Source organism: Lampris incognitus, chromosome 10 (genome assembly GCF_029633865.1).
Source record: "Lampris incognitus isolate fLamInc1 chromosome 10, fLamInc1.hap2, whole genome shotgun sequence".
Classification (NCBI taxonomy): Eukaryota; Metazoa; Chordata; class Actinopteri; order Lampriformes; family Lampridae; genus Lampris; species Lampris incognitus.
The window spans coordinates 31624797-31648644 of record NC_079220.1 but is presented as its reverse complement, the minus strand read 5'-3'; the positions used below and the strand labels follow the sequence as shown (position 1 = coordinate 31648644).

At 44.5% G+C, this 23848-nt stretch overlaps 2 protein-coding genes and 1 pseudogene across 2 annotated transcripts; 1 reads left to right on the top strand and 2 right to left on the bottom strand.

Moving 5' to 3' along the window:
* Positions 1-474: 474 nt before the first annotated feature.
* On the bottom strand, positions 475-5839 carry kcna7 (potassium voltage-gated channel, shaker-related subfamily, member 7). Its single transcript, XM_056288697.1, has 2 exons — positions 5108-5839; positions 475-1416 (listed from the first exon to the last, which is right to left on the bottom strand). Exons 1-2 carry the CDS (start codon positions 5837-5839, stop codon positions 475-477), a joined length of 1674 nt encoding a protein of 557 aa, XP_056144672.1.
* A 1938-nt stretch (positions 5840-7777) lies between these two features.
* hsd17b14 (hydroxysteroid (17-beta) dehydrogenase 14) lies at positions 7778-14734 on the top strand. The gene is given in 10 exon segments (XM_056288607.1): positions 7778-7811; positions 7814-7855; positions 7941-7979; positions 9119-9216; positions 9889-9955; positions 10533-10624; positions 10758-10862; positions 10944-11011; positions 11163-11259; positions 14591-14734. Coding segments are annotated over 10 exon segments (786 nt in total).
* Positions 14735-16474: 1740 nt separating this feature from the next.
* LOC130119800 (centriolar coiled-coil protein of 110 kDa-like) lies at positions 16475-22925 on the bottom strand (annotated as a pseudogene).
* Between the last annotated feature and the right edge of the window lie 923 nt (positions 22926-23848).

Below are 23848 nucleotides of genomic sequence, written 5' to 3'. Positions count from 1 at the left end.
AGTAATTTGCATTCACTGGCTATAAACTCATGGTACATTAATCTATGTGCACAACAAAAAATAATGTCACTGCAGTCCACTTCTTAGAGAGTCACAGACCAGAGCTAAATGCATCTGTTAAATGTGCACTAACGATTACATCATGTAGCGTTCCGATTGTCTTTGTCAAATCGTGGCTTCCTACAGGTAACAGTCACTGTGACACTGAACAGCTGTCGTCCAGAGTTTGTGCAAAAGTGAGAGTGCTCTGGATTATCGGTCTTCCTTTCATAGTTTAACTGTGGCAATATCACCTCTTATATAATGACTGTGAGTGTTAGTCAGTCCTTGTGTTAACATAAAATCTTTCTCTTCTGTTTTACTCTGGCATTTAATTCCACTCTTTAACAATGTTCATAGTGTCTGTCTTTGTTCTCTACAGGTGAGACAGGGCTCCGGTGTCAACCTGAAAAACTCTGTTCATCCAATCACGCTTCAAACTTGAGTGACCAGAGGTTCTCTGAGGTAGACGTTGACCCCTTTCTGGTCCTCAGTTGCCTGCCCTGCCGTACATAGCCCTGCCAGCAGGGTCCTGTTGAGGGGAGGGCAAATGCTGCTGCTGTTGCACCGGTAGAGAGGGGCATTATCTCCCATGCCCTCAGGACCATCGTCTGCTCCTTCATCCTCCTCCTCCTCCTCTGTCCACTCGGGCCCATCCTCCCATAGAGAGGTGGGGACGTGGTTGTATTCTGTGTTATCCTCGCACTCCATCTCACGGTGGTAAAAGTAGCTGAAGTTGGACACAATGACAGGAACTGGCAGGGAGATGGTGAGAACTCCGGCGATCGCACACATGGACCCCACCAGCTTACCCCCAACCGTTTCCGGGTACATGTCCCCATAGCCCACCGTGGTCATGGAGACCACGGCCCACCAGAAGGCCTCAGGGATGCTGGTGAAGGCTGTATCAGGGTTGTCTACCTCGGCAAAGTAGACAGCACTGGAGAAGATGATGACGCCGATGAAGAGGAAGAAGATGAGCAAAGCAAGCTCGCGCAGGCTGGCTTTCAGCGTCTGACCCAAGATCTGGAGGCCCTTGGAGTGACGAGATAGCTTAAAGATTCTGAACACCCTCACCAACCTAATGACCCTGATCAAGGCTAGGGACACGGACGGGGTGGCCCCTTTGTCCTTGGCCAGCTCCGTGCCCAGTGTGACAAAATAGGGAATGATGGCGAAGAAGTCAATTGTGTTCATAACATCTTTGAAGAAGATGGTCTTGCTGGGGGAGCAGATGAAGCGCATGATGAGTTCAAAGGAGAACCAGAAGATGCACACTGTCTCTACTATGAAGAAGGGGTCTTGGAAGGAGGCAAAGCCAGGTGCAACCAGTATGCTTTCATTTGCTATTGTAGGATGGGGCATCGTTATGAATTGCTGGAAATTATAGGAAGAGGGAAAATGGTTATGGTTGTGTCCAAACACGAAACAGTGAAACACAGGAGCTATAGTCTGTCAACCAGGTAGCACAATTTATATCCATCCTATATCAGCAATCTGTCAAAAAAGACATCTTTGAAAGCAAGTTCACAACATTTTTCTCTGCAAAAAGCTTTTCACATTCCCATATATGTGAAAGTGGACATGCAAACACAACTGCTTGGTATGTGCGTGCGTATGTACATTTGGCTGCAGGGTTTCTATTGGACATGCTTGTTTATAGCTGCGCTACTTTCCTTGTTTATTTGCCTTAATTGCCCTTAACGGAAAGCACATTGAGTTTCCTCATTTATGAGTTACACCAATAAAACAAGTGGTTAAATGGTAGAAGATTAAAAAAAAATCTGCTTTGTGGAGATGAAGGTCAGAGGGGAGCAAGCAGACAGAAAAACTCGAGGAGAGTAGATGGGAGAGGGAGGAGGGAAAAGGATGAGTAAGAAGTGATTATTGGGGAAAAGGTAAAGTTTGTCTTCAGCACATTTGGAGAATGCATCCGTTATCATTCTCTGATAAGGACTGTGAGATCTCTGATACTGTGTTAACGTCCCCTTCCCTCCCCTCCCTCCTTCGCCCTCTTTCTGACCGACCTCCCACCCCTCTTTTCATTCCCCCTGTCTATTTTTCCTCACAAGCTGTTAATAAAACCCTTTTCTCTATATTTAACCATAAACAACGTGAAGTACCCTGGTTAAAGTTTCATTGCAGATGGGCACGGCAGCAAATCTAAGACATCAATCAAACCTGCAGGGGGAGGTTTCAGATGAGCAGACATTATGAGCCTCGTTTATGTTGATGACACTACTTTACCCCTAGCTCTAATACTCTTGACATCCATCTAGCAAACATTGTCTGTAATGTGTTGCATAACACTCTTTCTTTCTTTGGCAATCTTTTTTTTGTTCCATTTGTTGATAGGTTGGTTTGTGATTTTTGTCTTTCAACTAACCTGTTTCCATCTATCAATCAATCTATCTATCTATCTATCTATCTATCTATCTATCTATCTATCTATCTATCTATCTATCTATCTATCTATCTATCTATCTATCTATCTATCTATCTATCTATCTATCTATCTATCTATCTATCTATCTATCTATCTATCTATCTATCTATCTGCAGACCTGAAATTCTTGCAAGATTAAAAACGTTATTTGCAAGTTATTCCCAGTTCAGGGAAGTTCTCCTCACATCTCCTCCTCTGGTCCAGTTCAAACCCCTCGTTAACAGGAACAAGGGGCATAACTCGTCACAGAACTGCACATGAGTATATGTGACATAATCAGTTGCCTGTGATAAAATACTGTATGCACCAGCAACTCTCTACATTAGTCAAATTGAACAAGAGTGTGTGAGTGAGTTTGAGTTTGTTTGTGTAACGTTCAAGTTCTCACATGTTCCAAACACGTGTCTATGTTTGGGGGGGGGGGGTCCAGACGTTTTTGGTGGTGGTGGTGGTGGTGGTGATTGTGGTAAGAGTAAACCCGGTAACCAAAGTACCGTGTCTCACTTATTCCACATGAGCATCCAGAACGTACTTATCACCATGCTACTGTGTGTGCCAGACTAATTTCATTTTGTGCTCGTCATCAAAAAGGTGATCTGTAGGACCTCTTTCCATGCCACATCCAGTGCGCATGAGTCAGAGGGCTTATTAATACAGCCATTAGTTTGTGTTGATGTGCTTTTTAGAGTTGTCCTTTCGCTAAAAATAGCCTCTTAGATCTCTAAGGGGTAAAATGAGACAAGCATCAGATGTCCTCTCCTAGCCTTTGCACTCCTCTCCACCTAACTCCTGCACACTTCTCTCCCCCCCCCCCTCTCTCTCACCTTCTCTTCCACTCTGTTTCTCAGCAATCATTTCTAATAGTTACGTCTCACTTGCAGCTGGAATGTTTTTCACTTCATCCCTCTTCTCAAGTTGTCTATCCCCCTTGCTCTCCCTCACTCACTCTCATCCATTGTTTCTTCCCTGATTGCATGATCTCTCCTCCCATCCATCCTCTGCTGATTTCTGTTGCTTCTTTTCTTTCATCTAACCCCCTGCTGCATTTCCCCCCAGCGTTATAATGGCTCCTCTATTCTGCCCCTATTCCTTCCCCTCGGCTTGGGGCGTATCAGATTTAATGACAAGTCTAAAATAATCCCAGCAATACCATTCTCCCCCTATATATCCCCCCCCCCCATCTCTTTCTATGTTGAAGTTGTTTGATAGCTCCGACCCCAAATTCCCACTGGCTGCCCCATGAGCTGGGTGTTGTTCTGCGTGACAGTCAGTCCTGTATTTCAAGTGTGAAAGAAGACTAGAGTTAAAGTGTGCTTTATGTGTGTAACCCTGGTCATACAGAGTCTGTTGTGTCAGATGGCATGTACGGCTGGTGCGGTGATGATACCTGTCACCACCTGTCATTCTTCCATCCTCCCCTAATCACTTCCAGGCTGCAAGAACCTCGGCTCTCCTGGCACCCATAACAGGTCAGGGTTCCCACTCTTTCTAAGAAATCGTTTTCCAGGACTTTTCTTTCTTTTTTCTTTTTTGGTGTGGAATCCCCCCCCCCCTTTCCCCCCCAATTGTATTGCCAATTACCCCACTTTTCCGAGCCGTCGCAGTCGCTGCTCCACCCCCTCTGCCGATCCGGGGAGGGCTGCAGACTACCACATGCCTCCTCCGATACATGTGGAGTCGCCAGCCGCTTCTTTTAACCTGACATTGAGGAGTTTCACCAGGAGGACGTAGCACGTGAGAGGATCGCACTATTTCCCCCTAGTTCCCCCTCCCCCCATCGAACAGGCGCCCTGACCGACCAGAGGAGGCGCTAGTGCAGCGACCAGGACACATACCCACATCCGGCTTCCCACCCGCAGACACGGCCAATCGCGTCTGTAGGGTCGCCCAACCAAGCAGGAGGTAACACGGGGTCGGAGAGTCGAACCGGCGATACCCATATTGGTAGGCATCTGAATAGACCGCTACGCTAACCGGACGCCCCGACTTTTCAAAGATATTTCCCAGGACTTTTTGTGTGGATATACGTGATGACAGCTGCTGACAGGTCTTATTGTTCAGTACTAACCATCCGGGGAAGTCTCAACAGTGTCTACACAGACTGTGCGACTTTTAGCTGGTCACTGAAGATACCACCCAAACTCCGAGCCGTGACGTACAACGTCAGCGGCTAAAAATATGGATGAAAACAAGCCATCTCAGCTAAAAATTGCTCAGCAGTCTCTTTGGATAAAAATACAAATCTACAACCTAACTTGACAATTTTCCATGACCTCAACGACAATCCCAGAACATTTGATCAATTTTGTAATTTTCAAGGTGTTTTCCAGTGGAAAACTAGTCTCTGAACTTCCAGGTTTTCCAACCCTGGCAGCTGCTTTTCCTGATTTATTTTTCAACTCCTCTTTTCGTCCATCTCGTTTAGCTGTGGTCATTATTTATATTTCCTCCGTGAGAAAATTCTGGCTCGGGCTTGTTATTTCTCACTATCTCTGTCTCTCTACTGATCATTGGTGACTGCTGCAGTATGTCCTATTACTGCTCATGAAGACTGCATAGGGCGACCTCCTCATATCTCATCCCAGCCCACCACTTCACTCCCCACACAAAGCCTTTGCTCACCTCCCTCAACTCCTTCTCAGCCCTGAACTCAGGCAGCGTCTCCAGGCAGAAGATGAGAATGGACACCACAATGACCATGACGCTGATGATGGCAATGATGCGGGCTGCACCAGAGGACTCCGGGTGCTCAAACAGCATCCAGAGCCGGCGCTGCAGCTCGTTTGTTGGCAGAGGCCTCTCCTCCTCCTTGGCAAAGCCTTCGTCCTCCTTGAAGCGCTCCACGACCTCCTCTCCCAGCTCGTAGAAGCGCAGCTCCTCCATGAACGCGTCCAGAGGCACATTGGCGGGCCTGCGCAGCCGCCCGCCGGACTGGTAGAAGTAAAGGATGGCGTCGAAGCAGATGCGGCTCCGGTCAAGGAAGACTTCGTTTCGCAGGGGGTCGAAGTAGCGCAGCCGGCGCTGGGGGTCCCCCAGCAAGGAGTCGGGGAACTGGGCAAGGGTGCTGAGTTGAGTCTCGTAGCGCATCCCCGACACATTGATGGCCAGACGTTCCGTCAGCGCCCAGCCGCTCCTCCACAGGGCGCGGCGGCCCTCCCTCCTGCTCTCGCCCCTCTCCTTCTCACTGCTCTCGCCCCTCTCCTTCTCACTGCTCTCGCCCCTCTCCTTCTCACTGCTCTCCTTCTCCCCCTTCTCCGCTCTGTTGCTCTGCTCCTCGGTCCGCTTGCTCTTGTCGCTGACCTCCTCTGCGCCCTCTCCTTCCTCACCTCCCGATCCCTTGCCATGGTTTTCCATCCCTCCGTTGGAAAAAATTTTTTCTGCCCTGCTCTTTTTTTATCAGCTTGTCACTGGGGGAACTGAGTGGAGATGACCTGTGGAGAACAACAGAGGTCACTGGACGAAGATGGCGAACCAAACACAATGGAAACACACATAGCACCAGTACAGGGTGTTCATATCTTCAGAGACATTTTCGTAATGGTAACTAACACACTCACATTAGTAATTCTTTGTTTCTGATAAAAGACATTTCTCGGCAAGTTTTTGAATCCTAATCGATTTAACTTCAGGGAAAATTGTATACGTTATGAATGTATGAGCAATAGTATCGCTTGAATGTCCTCGTCGAATTCATTTCACCGATGTTGGGGGGGTATCACAAAGAAATACCGGTGAGTGTCAGCAGTACCGGTGAGCCTCCACAGATTGCTCATGCATGCATGCATACATACACACACACGGTTAAGCCCCATGCAGCCCCATCGGCTTCATGCCCATGAGCTGCAGCCCATCGCCATCCGCATTAAACACAAACCATGCTGCTGTGGAAACAACAGCGCTGATCGTCTTTAAGGTAAACAGTTTCTCCCTTCCTCTCCCTTCCTCTCCCTTCCTCTCGCTTCCTCTCCTGTCACAGCTGCTGGAAAGAGGGGCGCTACAAGTCCGGGCCAACGAGTTGTGACTCCGCTATACTGTGTACCCTTCACCATAGGGTGCCTGTCTGGCTGACCCTCTCTTCTGTCTGCCTCTCTGTCTGTCTGTCTGTCTGTCTATCTCTTCCCTCATCCCTCCGTCAGACAACCCCCTCATCTCGTAATACGGGTCATCGGAGGGAGGGGGAGAGAGGGAGCACCTTGACTCCCTCAGGGGGAAGCGTTAATCTGCCTCCTGATTCTCCGCCCTGGGTCAATTTAAGGTGGTTAAGCTTGCTTGTAGGTCTCCTCTCTCTCTCTCTCTCTCTCTCTCTCTCTCTCTCTCTCTCTCTCTCTCTCTCTCTCTCTCTCTCTCTCTCTCTCTCTCTCTCTCTCTCTCTCTCTCTCTCTCTCTCTCTCTCTCTCTCTCACTCACGCTCCGGGGAATGCTGCGAGGTCGAAATTCAATCTTTGGCCATCTCCTTTCCAAGTGCACCACAAACTCCCCAGCCTATGCGCGCGCGCGCACAAACGTTCCCACCGTCAAATGTCAACTTCTTTCCCCACTCGCTCTTAAACATGCACGCAGACGCGCAAGTACGGGCCCACATATGTGCACTTTTGCCAACACGTGTTCATCCTTGATTAAAACGGACGTGATTAAAATGAGCAGCACATATGCAAATGCAAAAACAAAACAAGGTGCGGTATCAATGATTAGTTTCCCTGCAGAAATTAAGATAGAACAAGACCACAAAACCACCAGATATTTGCCAGTAGAGCATCGGTGTACCTGCTTTAGTAACCTTGACATCATGGTCTATTTTATCCACATTGCCTCTGATCTTGTGTGAAATGGGGTTAAAAGTATTAAGACTGGCAAATGATTAGTATGTTTGTCCAGAATGGACAATGGTAGAAAAGACTAAGAGGAGTAGTACTGGCATGCCAAATGACCTGCCAGATGCATCACAAAAATCAGTTTCATCCCTTTTCTTAAAAACTTTTATTCATCATGTTGTATGTAGAGCATGTGTGACTGACTGGTTTTAGAACACACGTGAGCAGGGGTGTCAGTGCGGTATGCTGCAGGTTTTATGTGCTATCAAACTACAATTCCCATGCTGGCATTTTCCAGTCGGGTCGCTGGGCTGATTTAGTGGACCTTTGAACTTGAGGAGGAATGTGGGACATGCGGATCTGCTGATGGATTCAGTAAGTAGATGAGGTGGAAGCTCCTCTTCAGCCACACTCAACCCCAGCACTGCGGTCGGCTTGTGAGGCGCAGCAGACAGGCAGAGGGAGTGACGTCATGTCCGGCATGTCCGCCAGTCTGCTACGCTACTTTAACAAAGTGGTATTGTCACCGGAGGCTCTAAAGGGATCGTCAGGGTGTTTGGTATGGTAACGATCTGATCTGGATTCAGTGGAACTTTGTCATGTCACCAGAAAGAGACAAACTAAACATTGTGATTCTGTTACAGTGGAGAATGGTGCCAAAGTAGCGTTCTGTGCGAGAGGAAGTTGGTAAATCTTATGGCATTTCTACCTAAAATGTATCGTTTTAATTACAATAACAACAATAATTAATATAGACGTTGCATCACTACCTGTTGTGCATCATGCGATGCGGATGTGACTGCCCCTGCACTTTTAGTATACCTCTTTTTAAACTTACAGTAAGCAAGTGTATTTTTACCTTACTTTTATTGTCCATACAACATTTAAAATTGAGAATGTTATGCTCAAACTTCATTTGTAGTACCAGACTTCTACTTTAGCCTATACTTTTGCAAAAAGTAGTAACAGGTTGTACTTTAAACAAAAGTTTGACCAGAACGACTAAGGCAGTCAATTTGGCGGGTTTCGATTTTCAAAGTTTAATATATTTGGGGGGGGGGGCACAGACCTGTCATGAGTGGTTAAAATGACCGCACGTAATTTGCGCATCATTGTGCACGTCATGTCACTACTTGTGAAAAGTTGGTCGCGTCATTTCCTTCGCGAAGTTCATGGCTCTGCTCAAGAAACACACTAACGTTCTCCAGTGCAGAGTAATAGTCTAATTGATTTTTGATTATTGCCAACATGTCTGGTTACAGACGCCGTTACAGTCGCACCATGACTACCACCGAGGCGTGGCAGTATTTACAGGCGTTGGACAGCGGCCATTTTAAATTGTTTGAAAAGTAGTATTAAAGTTGTTAAAATGTTAATGTTGGTGTCAGTCATTTCTTAACAGACATACTAACATATGCAATGCATTAATATCTCAATTGGGTATTTATTCTGACAGAATATTGTTTAAAAACCGGCGGTCAGTTTGACCGCCCATGGTCGCTTTAGGTAGGAGTGAAATCCCGGTCGTTCTAGTGATGTGATTCTAAATGCATTTTTTGTACTTCTAAGTACATTTTATATTCCACAGAGTCTGTATACTTTTTATGTATACTAACTTGGGTATATTTACTTAAAGTATGCCATTGTTTTGTAAGGGTAATACGAATTTAAATAGATGGGTAGCCTGTATGAGTTCTATAATGCAAACATAAAATGATGACATAAAGACTGAGTGAATTGAGATAATGAAATTGAATAGTGGAGAAATTAAAGCTACAATGTTAAATTAATTGTATTTATAATCTTAATAATCATTCCCCAGCTGCAGCAGGTGAGGCTCTAGAGATTGAGCTCAATAAATCCGGGCCAGGATCGTGCAAATTTGTGCCATGTGACGTCTCCAAAGAGGAAGACATCAAGGTTGAGTGTTTATTTAATATTGCAGTCTTGTCATAGTTGTTCTTGAAATGGACAGTTTGTCTACACAGCGGATTGCCAGACGTTCAGTTTGGATTCTGTCCCTTGTATTAAGTAACTTGGCTCAGAGACGAACAAGCATCAATTTTTCAAGATAATTTTGGGCAAAACCTTCCCATAAGGTCAGAAGCTAAACCTTAAATAACGGAACAATATTGAACTGTATAGAACTTTCTCCTTTTAACGTGCAAATGCTTAAACTCGATCAAATGTCAATATTTTACCCCACAAGGTTTGATGTCCAATATTTGCTGCCTTTTCATTTTCCTCTACCCTTCTGCCTTTGTCGAAGGATTGTTTCTTCCAAGCATCTGAAACGGAAGATGCTTTTTAGTAATGGATTAACGAAACTGGGCTTATACAATAGTAACATCAACTTTGAAAGCAATTTTGCAAACTCGATATATTTGAACTCCTAAGGCCTTGGACATTATTTCCGCTGACAAAGTCAGATGTTGTACTTGGCTTTAACCTGTTCTGCATGTTTACCTGATGCTTCTGTTTGCTCACCTGGGTACTCTGCTTTCTGTTCTGGCTTTATTTGTGGATATTTTTGGTCTCTCTGCCCAGTCTGTTTTAATGCAGTTGAATGAAAGTGTGAATCTCTCTCCTCAGAGGCTGATTGCAGTGACTATGGAGTGCCATGGACAAATAGATTGCCTGGTTAACAACGCAGGGTGGCGTGAGTGTTTCACGTTGTCTTTATTTTTTGGAGAGAGGTACATTTAATGATGAAGCTGCAAGGAACTTTGTAGTAGTGAAAAGCTTATATTCTGGGGCGTCCGGGTGGTGTAGCAGTCTATTCAGTTGCCTACCAACATGGGGATCGCCGGTTCGAGTCCCCATGTTACCTCCGGCTTGGTCGGGCGACCCTGCAGACACAATCGGCCGTGTGGGTGGGAAGCCGGATGTGGGTAGGTGCCCTGGTCGCTGAACTTGCGCCTCCTCTGGTCGGTCAGGGCGCCTGTTCGGGGAGGAGGGGGAACTGGGGGAATAGCGTGATCATCCCACGCGCTACGTCCCCCTGGCTAAACTCCTCACTGTCAGGCGAAAAGAAGCGGCTGGCGACTCCACATGTATCGGAGGAGGCATGTGGTAGTCTGCAGCTCTCCCCGGATCGGCAGAGGGGGTGGGGCAGCGACCGGGACGGCTCGGAAGAGTGGGGTAATTGGCGGGATCTATTTGGGGAGAAAGGGGGTGGTGGTGGTGGTGGGGGGGGGGAGCTTATATTCTCCTCTTCATTTTTCTCTCTCCTACAGACCCACCTCATAAACGTACTGATGAGACGACTGCAGACGAGTTTAGAGATCTGTTGAATCTGAACCTTGTCAGCTACTTCTTGGCCTCTAAAGTAATGCACCCTTCTCATATAAAGCGCCTGTGTGTATTTCGTAGAACACACATCAACATACCCCACCCCATGCATACACGCAAACACACCCAAGTATACAAGTTTGAAAGTGCAGTTCTCCCTGTCTCTGCAGCATGCCTTGCCATACTTGCGTCAGACTCAAGGAAACGTCATTAATATTTCAAGCCTGGTGGCCACCATCGGTCAAAAACACGCCGCACCTTACGCTGCCACTAAAGTGAGTTTCAAGACCTCGTCGACGGTAGTCAATTTTGTGAACCAGTGAATCAAGTCATGTTATGTCATTTCTACCCACAAGGGGGCGACAATATCCATGACAAAAGCTATGGCCGTGGATGAAAGTCGCTACAACGTGAGAGTCAACTGGTGAGACCTACAGGTTCTCCCACACTCTGTGAATTCAGTTTCCTCTACTCTGAATTGATTGTGGCAACTAAAAATAAATGTCAATAGATTTTTTTTTTACTCTTACCTTACGTCACCCTGATGAAACACTGCCTGCCTTTTGCTGCGATAGCATCTCCCCCGGCAATGTAATGACACCTCTGTGGGAACAACTGGCAGGACAGACACCAGATGCTGCAGCAGCCATCAAAGCAGGAGAGAGTGCTCAGGTACGCCCTCTCACGGCGAATCAAAGCCTTATTTATATCGCATGTTTAATACTTGGAAATTCCATGCAACACATAACACAGCGTCAAAGTGCACAGATAAAAAAGTTGTTCATCGAGGTCGTCCATTAGAGTACACGCGGTTCCCTAACACAGGACTGGGAAGGTGGAAAATTAATCTTTAGAAACAGAAATAAATATCCAAATAAAATAGAGTAATATAAAGCATGTGCCATGTCATCATTGTACTGAACAGCAGCCAAAATATTCAAATTTTTCAGAAAAGTCTTGAAAAAGTATTGGATTTTGGACTGTGAAAAATCTTGTTAACTCTTAAATGTCTGATTTTAAAATTTTAAATACCAAAATCAAGTGAGCGCTTGTGGATTTTGTGAAAGTGTAGCCTCCTGTATCCGTTTGTAAATTATATATATATATATATATATATATATACGTATATATACATACACACACACACACACACACACACACACACATATATATATATATACACACACACACACACACACACAAGCCTGTTTCATACCATAAGAAAGTTATATATATATATATATATATATATATATATATATATATATATATATATATATATATATATATATATATATATATATATATATATTCACTATTAACTACTTTAAATGTTCCAAAAAATGAAAGGTCTGTCCATGAAATATTTTAAACCTTTTTTCCCATCATGTTTAGTGTAAACCATTAGGGGGCAACACATCACTTGAAAGTCAAATCACAATTACACCTTAACATGAATATGTACAAGTTCACAGCCTTTTTCTTCTTCTGGCCAACTGTAACACTTCTTGTGTTCTGTAAACCAGAACCCTTATCAGAATTCGTTTTACTTAACAAATAAGTATTCAGACTATAGATTTGATTTGATGTTATGCTTACCATGACGTTTAAACAAAACATAGATTTAAGAAACGTCATTTAAGTAAAAATGTCAAACAATACAATGGACACGCAACTAGGCAATGCCAAGAGCATGCCATAAGGCCCAGCAGCCTTTGTCTTATTTGTGATAGCAATAAACATCTGTATGTACCGGGCGTCTCTACAGACACATTTGGCCGTGTCTGCGTGTGGGAAGCGGTATGTGTCCTGGTCACTGCACTAGCACCTCCTCTGGTCGGTCGGGGCACCTGTTCGGGGGGGGGGGGGGCTGGGGGGAACAGCGTGATCTTCCCACGCGCTACGCCCCCCCTGGCGAAATTCCTCACTGTCAGGAGTAAAGAGGCGGCTGGTGACTCTACATGTATGGGAGGAGGCATGTGGTAGTCTGCAGCCCTCCCCGGATCGGCAGAGGGTGTGGAGCAGAGACCGGGACGGCTCGGTAGAGTGGGATAATTGGCCAAGTAAAACTGGATAAAAAAAAAAGGGGGGGCATCTGTATTTACCACTCTGACATTTAAGGCATTGTGGCAGCTGAAGAAAGGCAAGGGAGCCAAAGAACCCGCGATCTGTTCAACTCATATGTACAGTGCGTCCGGAAAGTATTCACACCCCTTCACTTTTCCCACATTTTGTTATGTTACAGCCTTATTCCAAAATGGATTAAATTCCTTTTTTTCTCTCATCAATCTACATATGTTACCCCATAATGACAAAGCGAAAAAGGTTTTGTAGAAATTTTTGCAAATTTATTAAAAATAAAAAACGGAAATATTGCATGTACATAAGTATTCACACCCTTTACTCAGTACTTGGTTGAGGCACCCTTGGCAGCAATTACAGCCTCAAGTCCTCTTGGGTATGAAGCTACAAGCTTGGCACACCTATATTTGGGGTATTTCTCCCATTCTTCTCTGCAGATCCTCTCGAGCTCTGTAAGGTTAGATGGGGAGCGTCGCTGCACAGCTATTTTCAGGTCTTTCCAGAGATTTTCAATGGGGTTCAAGTCTGGGCTCTGGCTGGGCCACTCAAGGACATTCACAGACTTGTCCTGAAGCCACTCCTTCGTTGTCTTGGCTGTGTGCTTAGGGTCGTTGTCGTGTTGAAAGGTAAACCTTCGCCCCAGTCTGAGGTCCTGAGCGCTCTGGAGCACGTTTTCATCAAGGATCTTTCTGTACTTTGCTCCATTCATCTTTCCCTCGATCCTGACTAGTCTCCCAGTTCCTGCCACTGAAAAACATCCCCACAGCATGATGCTGCCACCACCATGCTTCACTGTAGGGGTGGTATTAGCAAGGTGATGAGAGGTGCCTGGTTTCCTCCAGACGTGACGTTTGGAATTCAGGCCAAAGACTTCAATCTTGGTTTCATCAGACCAGAGAATCTTGTTTCTCATAGTCTGAGAGACCTTTAGGTGCTTTCTGGCAAACTCCAAGCGGGCTGTCATGTGCCTTTTACTGAGTAGAGGCTTCCGTCTGGCCACTCTACCATAAAGGCCTGATTGTTGGAGGGCTGCAGAAAATGGTTGTCTTTCTGGAAGGTTCTCCCATCTCCACAGAGGAATGCTGGAACTCTGTCAGAGTGACCATCGGGTTCTTGGTCACCTCCCTTACCAAGGCCCTTCTCCCCCGATTGCTCAGTTTGGCTGGGCGGCCAGCTCTAGGAAGAGTCCTGGTGGATCCAAACTTCTTCCATTTACAAATGATGGAGACCACTGTGCTCTTCGGGACCTTCAAAGCTGTAGACATTTTTTTGTACCTTTCCCCAGATCTGTGCCTCGATACAATCCTGTCTCGGAGGTCCACAGACAATTCCTTTGACTTCATGGTTTCTGCTCTGACATGCACTGTCAACAGTGGGACCTTATATAGACAGGTGTGTGCCTTTCCAAATCATGTCCAATCAATTGAATTTACTACAGGTGGACTCTAATCAAGATGTAGAAACATCTCAAGGATGATCAGTTTAAACAGGATGAACCTGAGCTCAATTTTGAGTGTCATAGCAAAGGGTGTGAATACTTATGTACATGCAATATTTCAGTTTTTTATTTTTAATAAATTTGCAAAGATTTCTACAAAACCTTTTTCATTTTGTCATTATGGGGTATTGTGTGTAGATTGATGAGAAACAAAAGGAACTTAATCCATTTTGGAATAAGGCTGTAACATAACAAAATGTGGGGAAAGTGAAGGGGCTTGAATACTTTCTGGATGCACTGTAAGTAAACAAGGTGAATCGGGAACAACAGCTCACTTCATAAAATGTGAAAACCTGGCAGTTCCAACAGAGGTAAAGGTTTGCACCCTATGCTGTTAAAGACCCATAGTTGGAAAGATACTGACTTAGTTCAGTTTATGTTCCATAATTGATGTTTGTGATGATGTTCTTCCTGTCCAAACAGCTGATTGGTCGAATGGGGACAGAAACTGAATGTGGTCTTGCTGCCTTATTCCTAGCTGCGGATGCAACGTTCTGCACAGGGATAGACTTGCTGCTTAGTGGAGGAGCTGAGCTCAACTATGGCTTCAAGAGTCAAATCCCATGACGAACGGGCTTTGTCAGCAAAAAAACAAAAACAAAAACAAAAAAACAAACAAACTACTGATAGCCAGCCCAATAGGTCTTTTCCACTTTTACTTCATTCAGCGTAGTAACAATCAAGTGTGCTGCTGGCATGTAAGATGTATAACCATGATAGTAAAGACATATCAATGCTGTCCTGTATGAGTGCAGCAAAATAAAGTAATTTCACTTATGTACCACAGTAATTTTTGTTTATCTGGCGTTTAACTATTTCTCAGTTTGAAATTGGACATTTGGTCTTGAAAGCAATATTCTTTGGACACCAAGGACCCATGTTCAACCCATGTTTTTTTCTTGCTTCCGGTGTGGGAAGATGGCAGCGCGAATTCATGTTTGCAGCGGCCTCACCCAGCACCGGTGTGAGAAGATGGCGGTACGAACTTACATTTGCAGTGGCCTCGCCCAGTACTGTCCATGCAGTGTCTTTGTCCATGTCTGCATCTAGGTTTGTTTTATCTTCGTTTGATGGCTGGGAGGACTGGCGCTGGATTGGCTGGGAGAGCTTGGTTCTTCTGTGTCCTGTGGGCCCAGGGCCCAGGGGCGCTCTGACGGGACATGGAAGCGGGGCAGGCTAAGCTAAGTGCATACCCCATGCATACTGGCAGTTCCAATAACACCGAGAGCAGTCTGGTGGCGGCCTCGCCTAGCATTGACTGTGTTTTGGTATCATTGTGTGGAGTGCGGAGAAGTGTGTCGAAGGTGTCTGGCTGGGAGAGCTGACATTGGATCGGCTGGGGGAGCCTGGTCTGCTGTGTCTGGTGGGCCCAGGGACCACGGCCCTGCCGGAGCTGTGCCCGAAGAGGAAACACTGAGGGCGGTCTGACAGGACGCGGAAGCAGGGCAGGCTAAGCTAACTGCTAGCCCATGCAGACCAGCAGTTCCGACAGTCATCCTGGCTGGCGTTCGTTCTCTGGACAGTGGAATGTTTGGACTGTGTTGCACTGAGTGGGCTGTGTTGTTAACTGTGTTTTTCCCTTTGTTCTCTCTGTTTTTGTATGTTTTTGTGTTTTTGGTGGTGTTGTTTTTGGGAATTATGGATGTGTGTTTTTGTCTTTTGTGTTGCACTGCTGTGGGCTGGGGGAAACGGAATTTCCTTTCTTTTGTGTGTGCAAGTACATGGAAGAAATTACACTAAATTGTTCCTGATTCCTGATGTTTCTCAACACAGGGCTGACCCGTGTGGAACCAGAACCTGATGATTAGTGTTATCCCGGTGTCAAGCCATTCAGATAAGACGCGGGAATGGGACCCCGGACAGGCATTACGTCACATCATCTACTCTGTGGTGTACACAGGGCCGTCACAGGGGGCAGGGGGGGGCACCCATCTAGTTCCTCTGTATGTCTGGAAAGAAGAAGAGACTATATCATTTGTATGTATTGGGGCCTTCGGGGACAAGTACAATAATCTGACCCAGAGTATGAAATTATCACTGAAACCACATTTTCGCAAAGTAAAAAAAAAGAAGGTAGTCCCACTCCACCTGGTGCCTGTGTTTGACAAATCCAGTCTGGTCTGGGGATATTGTAACTGGAAGCACTGTCTCTAAATGGTGAGCTAAGGTTTTAGTCAGTATCCTCACATCAGTAATAAGTAGCGAGTTAGGTTGGTAAGATGCACAATCAAGGCAGTTCTGACCCTTCCTGAGCAATACAGAAATTGAGGCCTCACATAACAATGGAGGGTGAGAGTGAGCGCTGAATCATTTGCCAGACATTTTGGCCAATAGTGGGGAAGGAAGCTTTGAACATTTCTTATAGAATTCGTTTGGGAAACCGTCTGGCCCCACAGACTTGCCCCTCTGCATGGTTCCAATTGCTGGCATTATTTCGGAGATGGGCTCCTCAAGTCTGTCTTTAACTTCAATAGAGGGGATCTCAAGTTTTTGGGGAAAAAAATCCATTAATGATGGATCTTCAGGGGGGTCAGAAACATAAAGCTCCCCCCCTTTTTTTCTCCCCAATTGTATCCAGCCAATTACCCCAATTTTCAGAGCCGTCCCGGTCGCTGCTCCAGCCCCTCAGCTGATAAGTGGAGGGCTGCAGACCACCACGTCTCCTCCGGAGACGCCAGCTGCTTCTTTTCACCTGACAGTGAGGAGTTTCGCCAGGGGGATGTAGCGCGTGGGAGGATCACGCTATTCCCCCCCAATTCCCCCTCCCCACGAACAGGCGTCCCGACTGACCAGAGGAGGTGCAAGTGCAGCAACCAGGGCACATACCCACATCCGGCTTCCCACCCGCAGACACGGCCAATTGTGTCTGTCAGAATGCCCGAGCAGGCCGGAGGTAACACGGGGATTCGAACCGGCGATTCCTGAGTTGTTAGGAAACGAAATAGACTGCCATGCCACCTGGACGCCTCCTTGATTTTGGTTTTATCAAACATTACTACAAGTCCTCTATTCTGGTAATGTTACAACTGATCATTGTGTAAGCATTAGGCCCACCCTCTAGAAAGGATGAGTTAAATAAAAAAAACAATTCTGAATTGAAGTTCAAAACAACAAATGAAAAATACTCTAGAAACACTGCACGTTGTCAAAAAGACAGACACACAAACAGACCCACACTTGGGCTCCTTCAGTCTCCTCTCTTTGTCTTCCAGTTCCTAAGCACACACACACACAGGGAAAAGAACGACATCCTAGTGTCTCTCACACTCTGGAAAAGAACAGAACAAAATGAGATCAAGGGTATTTTCAAAGGGGGTAGGGTGTCAGTGGCCCAGGAGGTAGAGCAGGTCATCCGGTATTTGGATGGTTGCTGGTTCGATCCTCAGTTCCTTGCAAAAATGTCGAGGTGTCCCTGAGCAAAACGCCTAAACCCTACCTGCTCCCGATGAGTTGAACGTTACCTTGTATGGTTGACACCGCCATCAGTGTATGAGTGTCTGTGTGGGTAGGTAAATATGTGAGGCGTTAAATGTAAGGCACTCTGGAAAAATATGCGTGTTTGGAAACCCCCTCCCCCTTTTACTCCCCCCCCCCCATTTTTTCAAAAGATTTGGTGTAACTCAATATGCTGACCTGTAGAAGGCGCTGTTGCTCTTTCTCCTGCTCAGCCAGGAGCAGAGACATCTGCAAGGCATGCTCCTCCTCCAGACGCCTCTGCATTTCCTCAAGAGCCTGCACTCTCCGCTCAGTGTCCTCTGAGGAAGTACAAGTACACACACACACACACACACACACACACACACACACACACACACACACACACACACACACACACACACACACACACACACAAAGACTGAATGCGTGCACGCATCCCTTACCTTTCCATCTTTTACATTTGTTGTTTCCCTATCCCCCTTTCACATGTCTATTGATTTATAAGCGGGAATGAGACTTTTAACAAATGAGCTTTCATGAATAGTTTAACGCCATGTTCATATTTTCTCGGACCTACCTGTCTTTCTGTCCAGCTGCTCAGTTCCATTTTTGTTTTGCGTCATTCTGCGATTGTTTGGCCCCTGAGGACCATTTGGCTCCATCCTGAGGTTCACCTGGGAGAGGTCATGAGTCACATGGGGCCTTAGCACAGATGGTGAGGGATTCTCTACATCATATGACTGGTTCAAGGGGGCCACAGGGGACCGACGGTTAGCGGCCAAGTGAGTAACCCCCGCCATAAAGCGAGGAACCCTCTCCTGGCTGCGGTCTATGTAATCAACTCCAGAGGGGGAGTGGGTGGGATGCAGCTGACTGTCAAGGGTGTGACAGCACCGGCGAAACCCTAAAGCCAGATGGTCATAGTGGCCCATCAGGCTGGATCCTGAGGCTCTGACAGGGCTATATAGTTCCTGAACCGAACTGTTACCACAGTGGCTGGATCGACGACTGCTACTCTCACTAACCCCACCACCACCACTCCCTACCAGGCCCCAGTGATCTGAGGACCTTGTGGCCCCTAACAGTGACTCTCCCCAAGCCGCCATTGCTGCAGGCTCCCCTGACCTTACTGGGCTTCTGGGTATGCGGTCTGCTGGGTCAACGGGGAAGCAGAAATGGATGTTACCAGCAGAGACAGGGCGGGGTCTGTGCATGAGGACTGAGGCTGGGTTCTGTACTATGGAGGCTGCCATTGGGGTCAGGTACACTAGGTGAGAGGCGGCCAGACTGCTGGGTCTGGCTGTGAGGTGGGCCCACAGGGCTGTGACGCAGGCTGAATCCAAACTCAATTCTGCTTTCTCCCAGTGGACTACGACTCTCGTTCTCCTTGTCAGAGAGGCTCTCGGGTGGGGGCGTAGGGGTGAGCCCAATGTTGACTTTTGACTCTTGCCGACTCTGCTCCCTCTCCACGCACTCCCTAGACCTCCTCAAAAGGCTGTCGAGACTTATGTTGTTGTCCTCTTCCTCCTCCACACTCTTCTCCTCCTTGAGTTCCTTCTCCTCCTTGTAGTCACTGAGAACAGAGGTAGGCGCAGAACAAGGGGTGGTGGGCTGATCATTTCTTTTAAGGCAACACCCTGGGTCCCTGGGAAGGTCAGGTAAGTCAGTTACCAAGGTGTAACCATTAACCATCTCAGGCTTAGGGGAGGGACAGTATGGAGGAGCTGGTTGTTTATCAAGCTCATCAGGGCCAGTGTGTACCTGTTGATGATTGGTAATAAATTATCAGTTTTAAGAACATACGTGCTCCCTAATCAGCCGCCATGCCTCATTATATAATTGCTAAAACCCTAAATTGACAGGATCACCAGCTAGTAGACAAATTTGCCCTGTGTCACTAAATACACAATACTTAATTTCTCACATGCTTACAAACTAGCCAAGCTACCTCTATGAATTCAATGGCTTCCCTTTCTCTTTGAAAAAAAAAAAAAAAACTCAGTACGGACCCCTTACCCATCTTTTTTTTTATGTCAATTCATCTCCTTGTAGTTTGTGAATTTTTTTTTACATATGCAGTGGTGACAGTATCTCCATATTAACTCTATTGAGAGACCAAATTCTTGAAAGTACACAGTAAAGAAAAAAAATCGTAAAAAAACGGTAATTTTCCGGCAGCTGGGGCACCAAAAAAATACCGTAAAATGACAGAAAATTACTTTCTCGTAAAAATACGGTTATTTTCGATAATTAAAATACATTTTATAGTTGTATTTTTAACAAGATTTTGCCTTATTTTCAGGTTGTTTTTAACGTTTAATTACAAACATTTTACGTTTTAAAACAATGAAATTACCTATAAATATGGTGAATAAACATTGTAATACGAGTAATAATGCTTAAATTTACAGAAAGTGCTGTTCTTAGTTGGTTTAATGACATTATTTTATGTAAAGAGGTTGTATAATAATTTATATTTGATGTAATATAACAGTATACGTCACACAAAATGATGTGATTCATCTTTGAAAATATGTCAAAACTGTTGAAAAACTAGATATTGGGTTTACAATTGCAAAAATTTACTGTTAATTTTAGATCACATTAAATGTATATTTAGTTATTTTACGTTGTCTTTAAGGTTTAATAACAAACATTTTGCGTGTTAAAACAATGAAATTACCTATAAATATGGTGAATAAACATTGTAATATGAATATAATGCTTAAATTTACAGAAATGTGCTGTCATTTTATGTAAAGAGGTTGTATAATAATTTATATTTGATGTAATACAACAGTATATGACACAAAATAATGTGATTCATCTTTCAAAACATGTCAAAAACTTGAAAAACTAGATATTGGGTTTACAGCTGCAACAATTCAGTTTATTGTAAATTTAGTTTTTTGTGTTCGTTTACATAGATTTTCTGAATATTTAATGGACTTTCAACTTAAACAACTATGCTCACCTATACAATTACACCAGAATTATTTTAATTTTAAATGGTTTAAACTGTTTTTGGCCAGTGGGAAAAGGTGCTTAAATGAATTGTTTGAATGAGACTAAGCTGAACAAGAACAGCTACAATTTCCCGTTCTCAGTGTTTTTATTTAACTTAACGGGTAACCATTATTACAGCAAAATTCAAAAATAAATTAAATTAAAATGACTGTCTGGTTCTGAAACAAACAAAAAAAAGCTAGCTATTAAAATTCAACTGAATTGGAAATGAAAAAGAAAAAGGAAAAAGGTAAATAAAAAAAAGTTGAGTTACCAACTTGCAGCAACATTCAAAGCATCCATAACAACATGGATTACAAACTTCGTCAAATCTCACTGGTAATGACTCTATACTCTATCCAAGGCAAGTAATTATACATCTACAACATTGATAACAAAGCTACATAACAAATAGCTTACATGAAACCTCACTGGATATAACAGTGTATAACTTGGACAACATATCCATAACTTGTGAGCACTTATTCCCTCCACTCGTAGTCTGCAATTTTGGTTATCAGTGTGAGAACCTTTGGACTGACAGCTTGTTTGTTGGTGGCATTCTGCTCCACTTTTGATCCCTTGTCTGGATTTATCTTGAAGAGGCACCTGTCAAATGAAAAAAAACACAACAACTTTAGTGACTGTGGACTGTACTTTAATGTTTTCATACATTTGCAATAAGGTTACACAACAGTGTAGAAAGAGTGTTTGAACATACAGGGCACTGTGGAACAGAGATGTAATGAAAATATGTGAGTATTGTGTATATGTATTGTTTATGAATGTTTGGTGGTGGTCGGAGGGGCCGTTTGGCGCGAAATGGCAACCACGCTTCCGTCAGTCTGCCCCAGGGCAGCTGTGGCTACAAACATAGTTTACCACCACCATTGAGAATGTGTATGAATGAATGGCGGTCTTTGTAAAGCGCTTTGGGTGTCTTGAAAAGCGCTATATAAATCCAAGCCATTATCATTATTAGTATTGCAAATACTATTTCAGGGAAATGAACGTAACTTCGGTCAGGAGGATCTGCTACTCAAAGGTTTCTTGGGTATTTGAGTTTTGTTTTGTCATTATTTCATAAATAAGCATTAACAAGCACCTGTTTCTGTGACTTGACATAAGCATGAATAAGGATAAATAAGAGATATAGCCAGTCTGAAAATCTGAAAAACAAAAATGAACTCTCAGGTACAGTTCGGACCATTTTCACTCATTTTTTTAGTCATAACTCTCCCTTGTGATATCAAATGACGTAAATTACATAAATTTACATAAATTCTTGAAATTTTATTATAAAAAATTCAAAAGGTCAGTAATACATTGTCCTACTCCATGTATGGGTCGATCTTTCATTATTGCATTTCATAACCAAATCAGAAAAAGAGAAAACAAGGTTGTTTTTCTCTTACAATAAAAAAGAACATTAAAATTAAGTTTTTGATTTTATCATTTTGTTATTGTGATATTTGGATAAATTCAGGAAATGCTTGGAGACTTGTGGAAGTACAGGTGCTTTACTTTCAGCCTACATGCACAGCAGAAAAGCCTGACCAGAGATCTGCCTGCCGACCAGCACTCACGGCAGGAGACAAGTCACCCAGACCGGGCGGGAACCAGCACCATCTTCAGTCATGTCCCTTCAGCCTCAGAGGTTAGTAACATTATCTAAAAGCTGAGCCACACAGTAAACTAACTTCAGCCCACTGAGAAATATCCACAACACGAGTCCATCTTCAGCTGGTGGGCAGCCTGTCATCTCGGCAGCTCCATGCTGCTGCTCCCCGCGACCCAACTCCACCTCCTAGTGGGGCCTCCTCGTGGCAGTGCTGACTCCTGACCGGTCTGAGTGACTTGTCTCCTGGCATGAGTGCTCATGCGCAGCAGGCGGTCAGGCTTTCCTGCATGTAGGCTGAAAGTAAAGCACCTGCACCTCCATAAATCTCCAAGCATTCCCCAACTTATCCAAATAAAAAAAAAAATCGCCCAAAGATGGATCATGAATTGAAAGGTGTGTGAATGTGCCACATTGTGACCAACAAAGCTTCCTATTATGACCAACACCTGTGAAGTGTGCTGGGAGAGCTCTGGTTTCTTCTGGTTTTGTGAAGAACCAGGAGAGCCTGTGGCTGCTCCTGGTACTCCAACACTGAGGTGCTACTGTCAGAGCAATAAAACTTTAAGAATAAAAAAGCTAAATATTCACCAAGAACCATAGAAGGAGATTTAACTATGATAACAGATGTAGATGCCTACAGCTGGGTCATCCTTCTCACTTCAGGTAGTAATCTGATATTTTACAGATGACCATCTTTACTTTGAATAAAATGTAATAATAGAATGGTGTTTCTGGAAAGGGAAAACAACAACAATGTAAATCAAACCATACTGTGGATTAGTGAACTGTCTCACCCTCAGTGGACATGAAAGTGAACTCATCCTCCCACACTGAAGACATTCCCTGGTTTCTTCAGGATTCAGTCAGGATGCTCCATGAACAGGCAGGATCAGCATGCTGCGTTAGTGACTTTGGAGCTTCCTGCTACTTTCAGTTCAGTTCTGAATGTTTTATCTTTATCATTAAGATTAAAAAAGTGCACTGAAATCGCATTATTAGGCCTCTGTGTTGTTGATGAGGGCAGAGGTGGGCTGCAAAAAATTTTGAGATTTTCAAGTGGGCCCTGAGTTGACTAAGTTTGGGAACCCCTGTACTAATCATTTCAGCACTTGAGCAGTGCTCAGTTTTATGTGCATTATATATCTTATTTCGATGTATTCAATTGACTAGTGCTGTCTTACCTCTGTAAGAACTCCAAAGTTGATGCTTGGGCTGCTGGGTAAGATATGTTCATACAGTAGTACGAACCAAACATCAGCATAAGAGCATCACTGAAGACTCTGATGTGGCCATTCACAATGGTCTGGTCTGCAGACAGCATAAAATTCTCTGCTGCCAAAGTCGAGTTTCCTGTTGTGTACAAGGACACGAGAAAAGGGGAACATTTTCGTGACAAACTGAGCCAAAAGACCATAACTCCAACAACTGAAATGTTGTGCTGAAACACTGAAAATTACTGAGTCCAGTACAACAATAACAATCAAAGTAATGGTAATAGTTTTCTGTTTTTTTGTTTTAATATATTGTGGTTTGAAGTATTATTAGTTCAGTCAGACAACTCTGAAGTGCGAAAAATAAATTATTGAGCATAAGCATGGCAAGCTGAAGCACAGCAT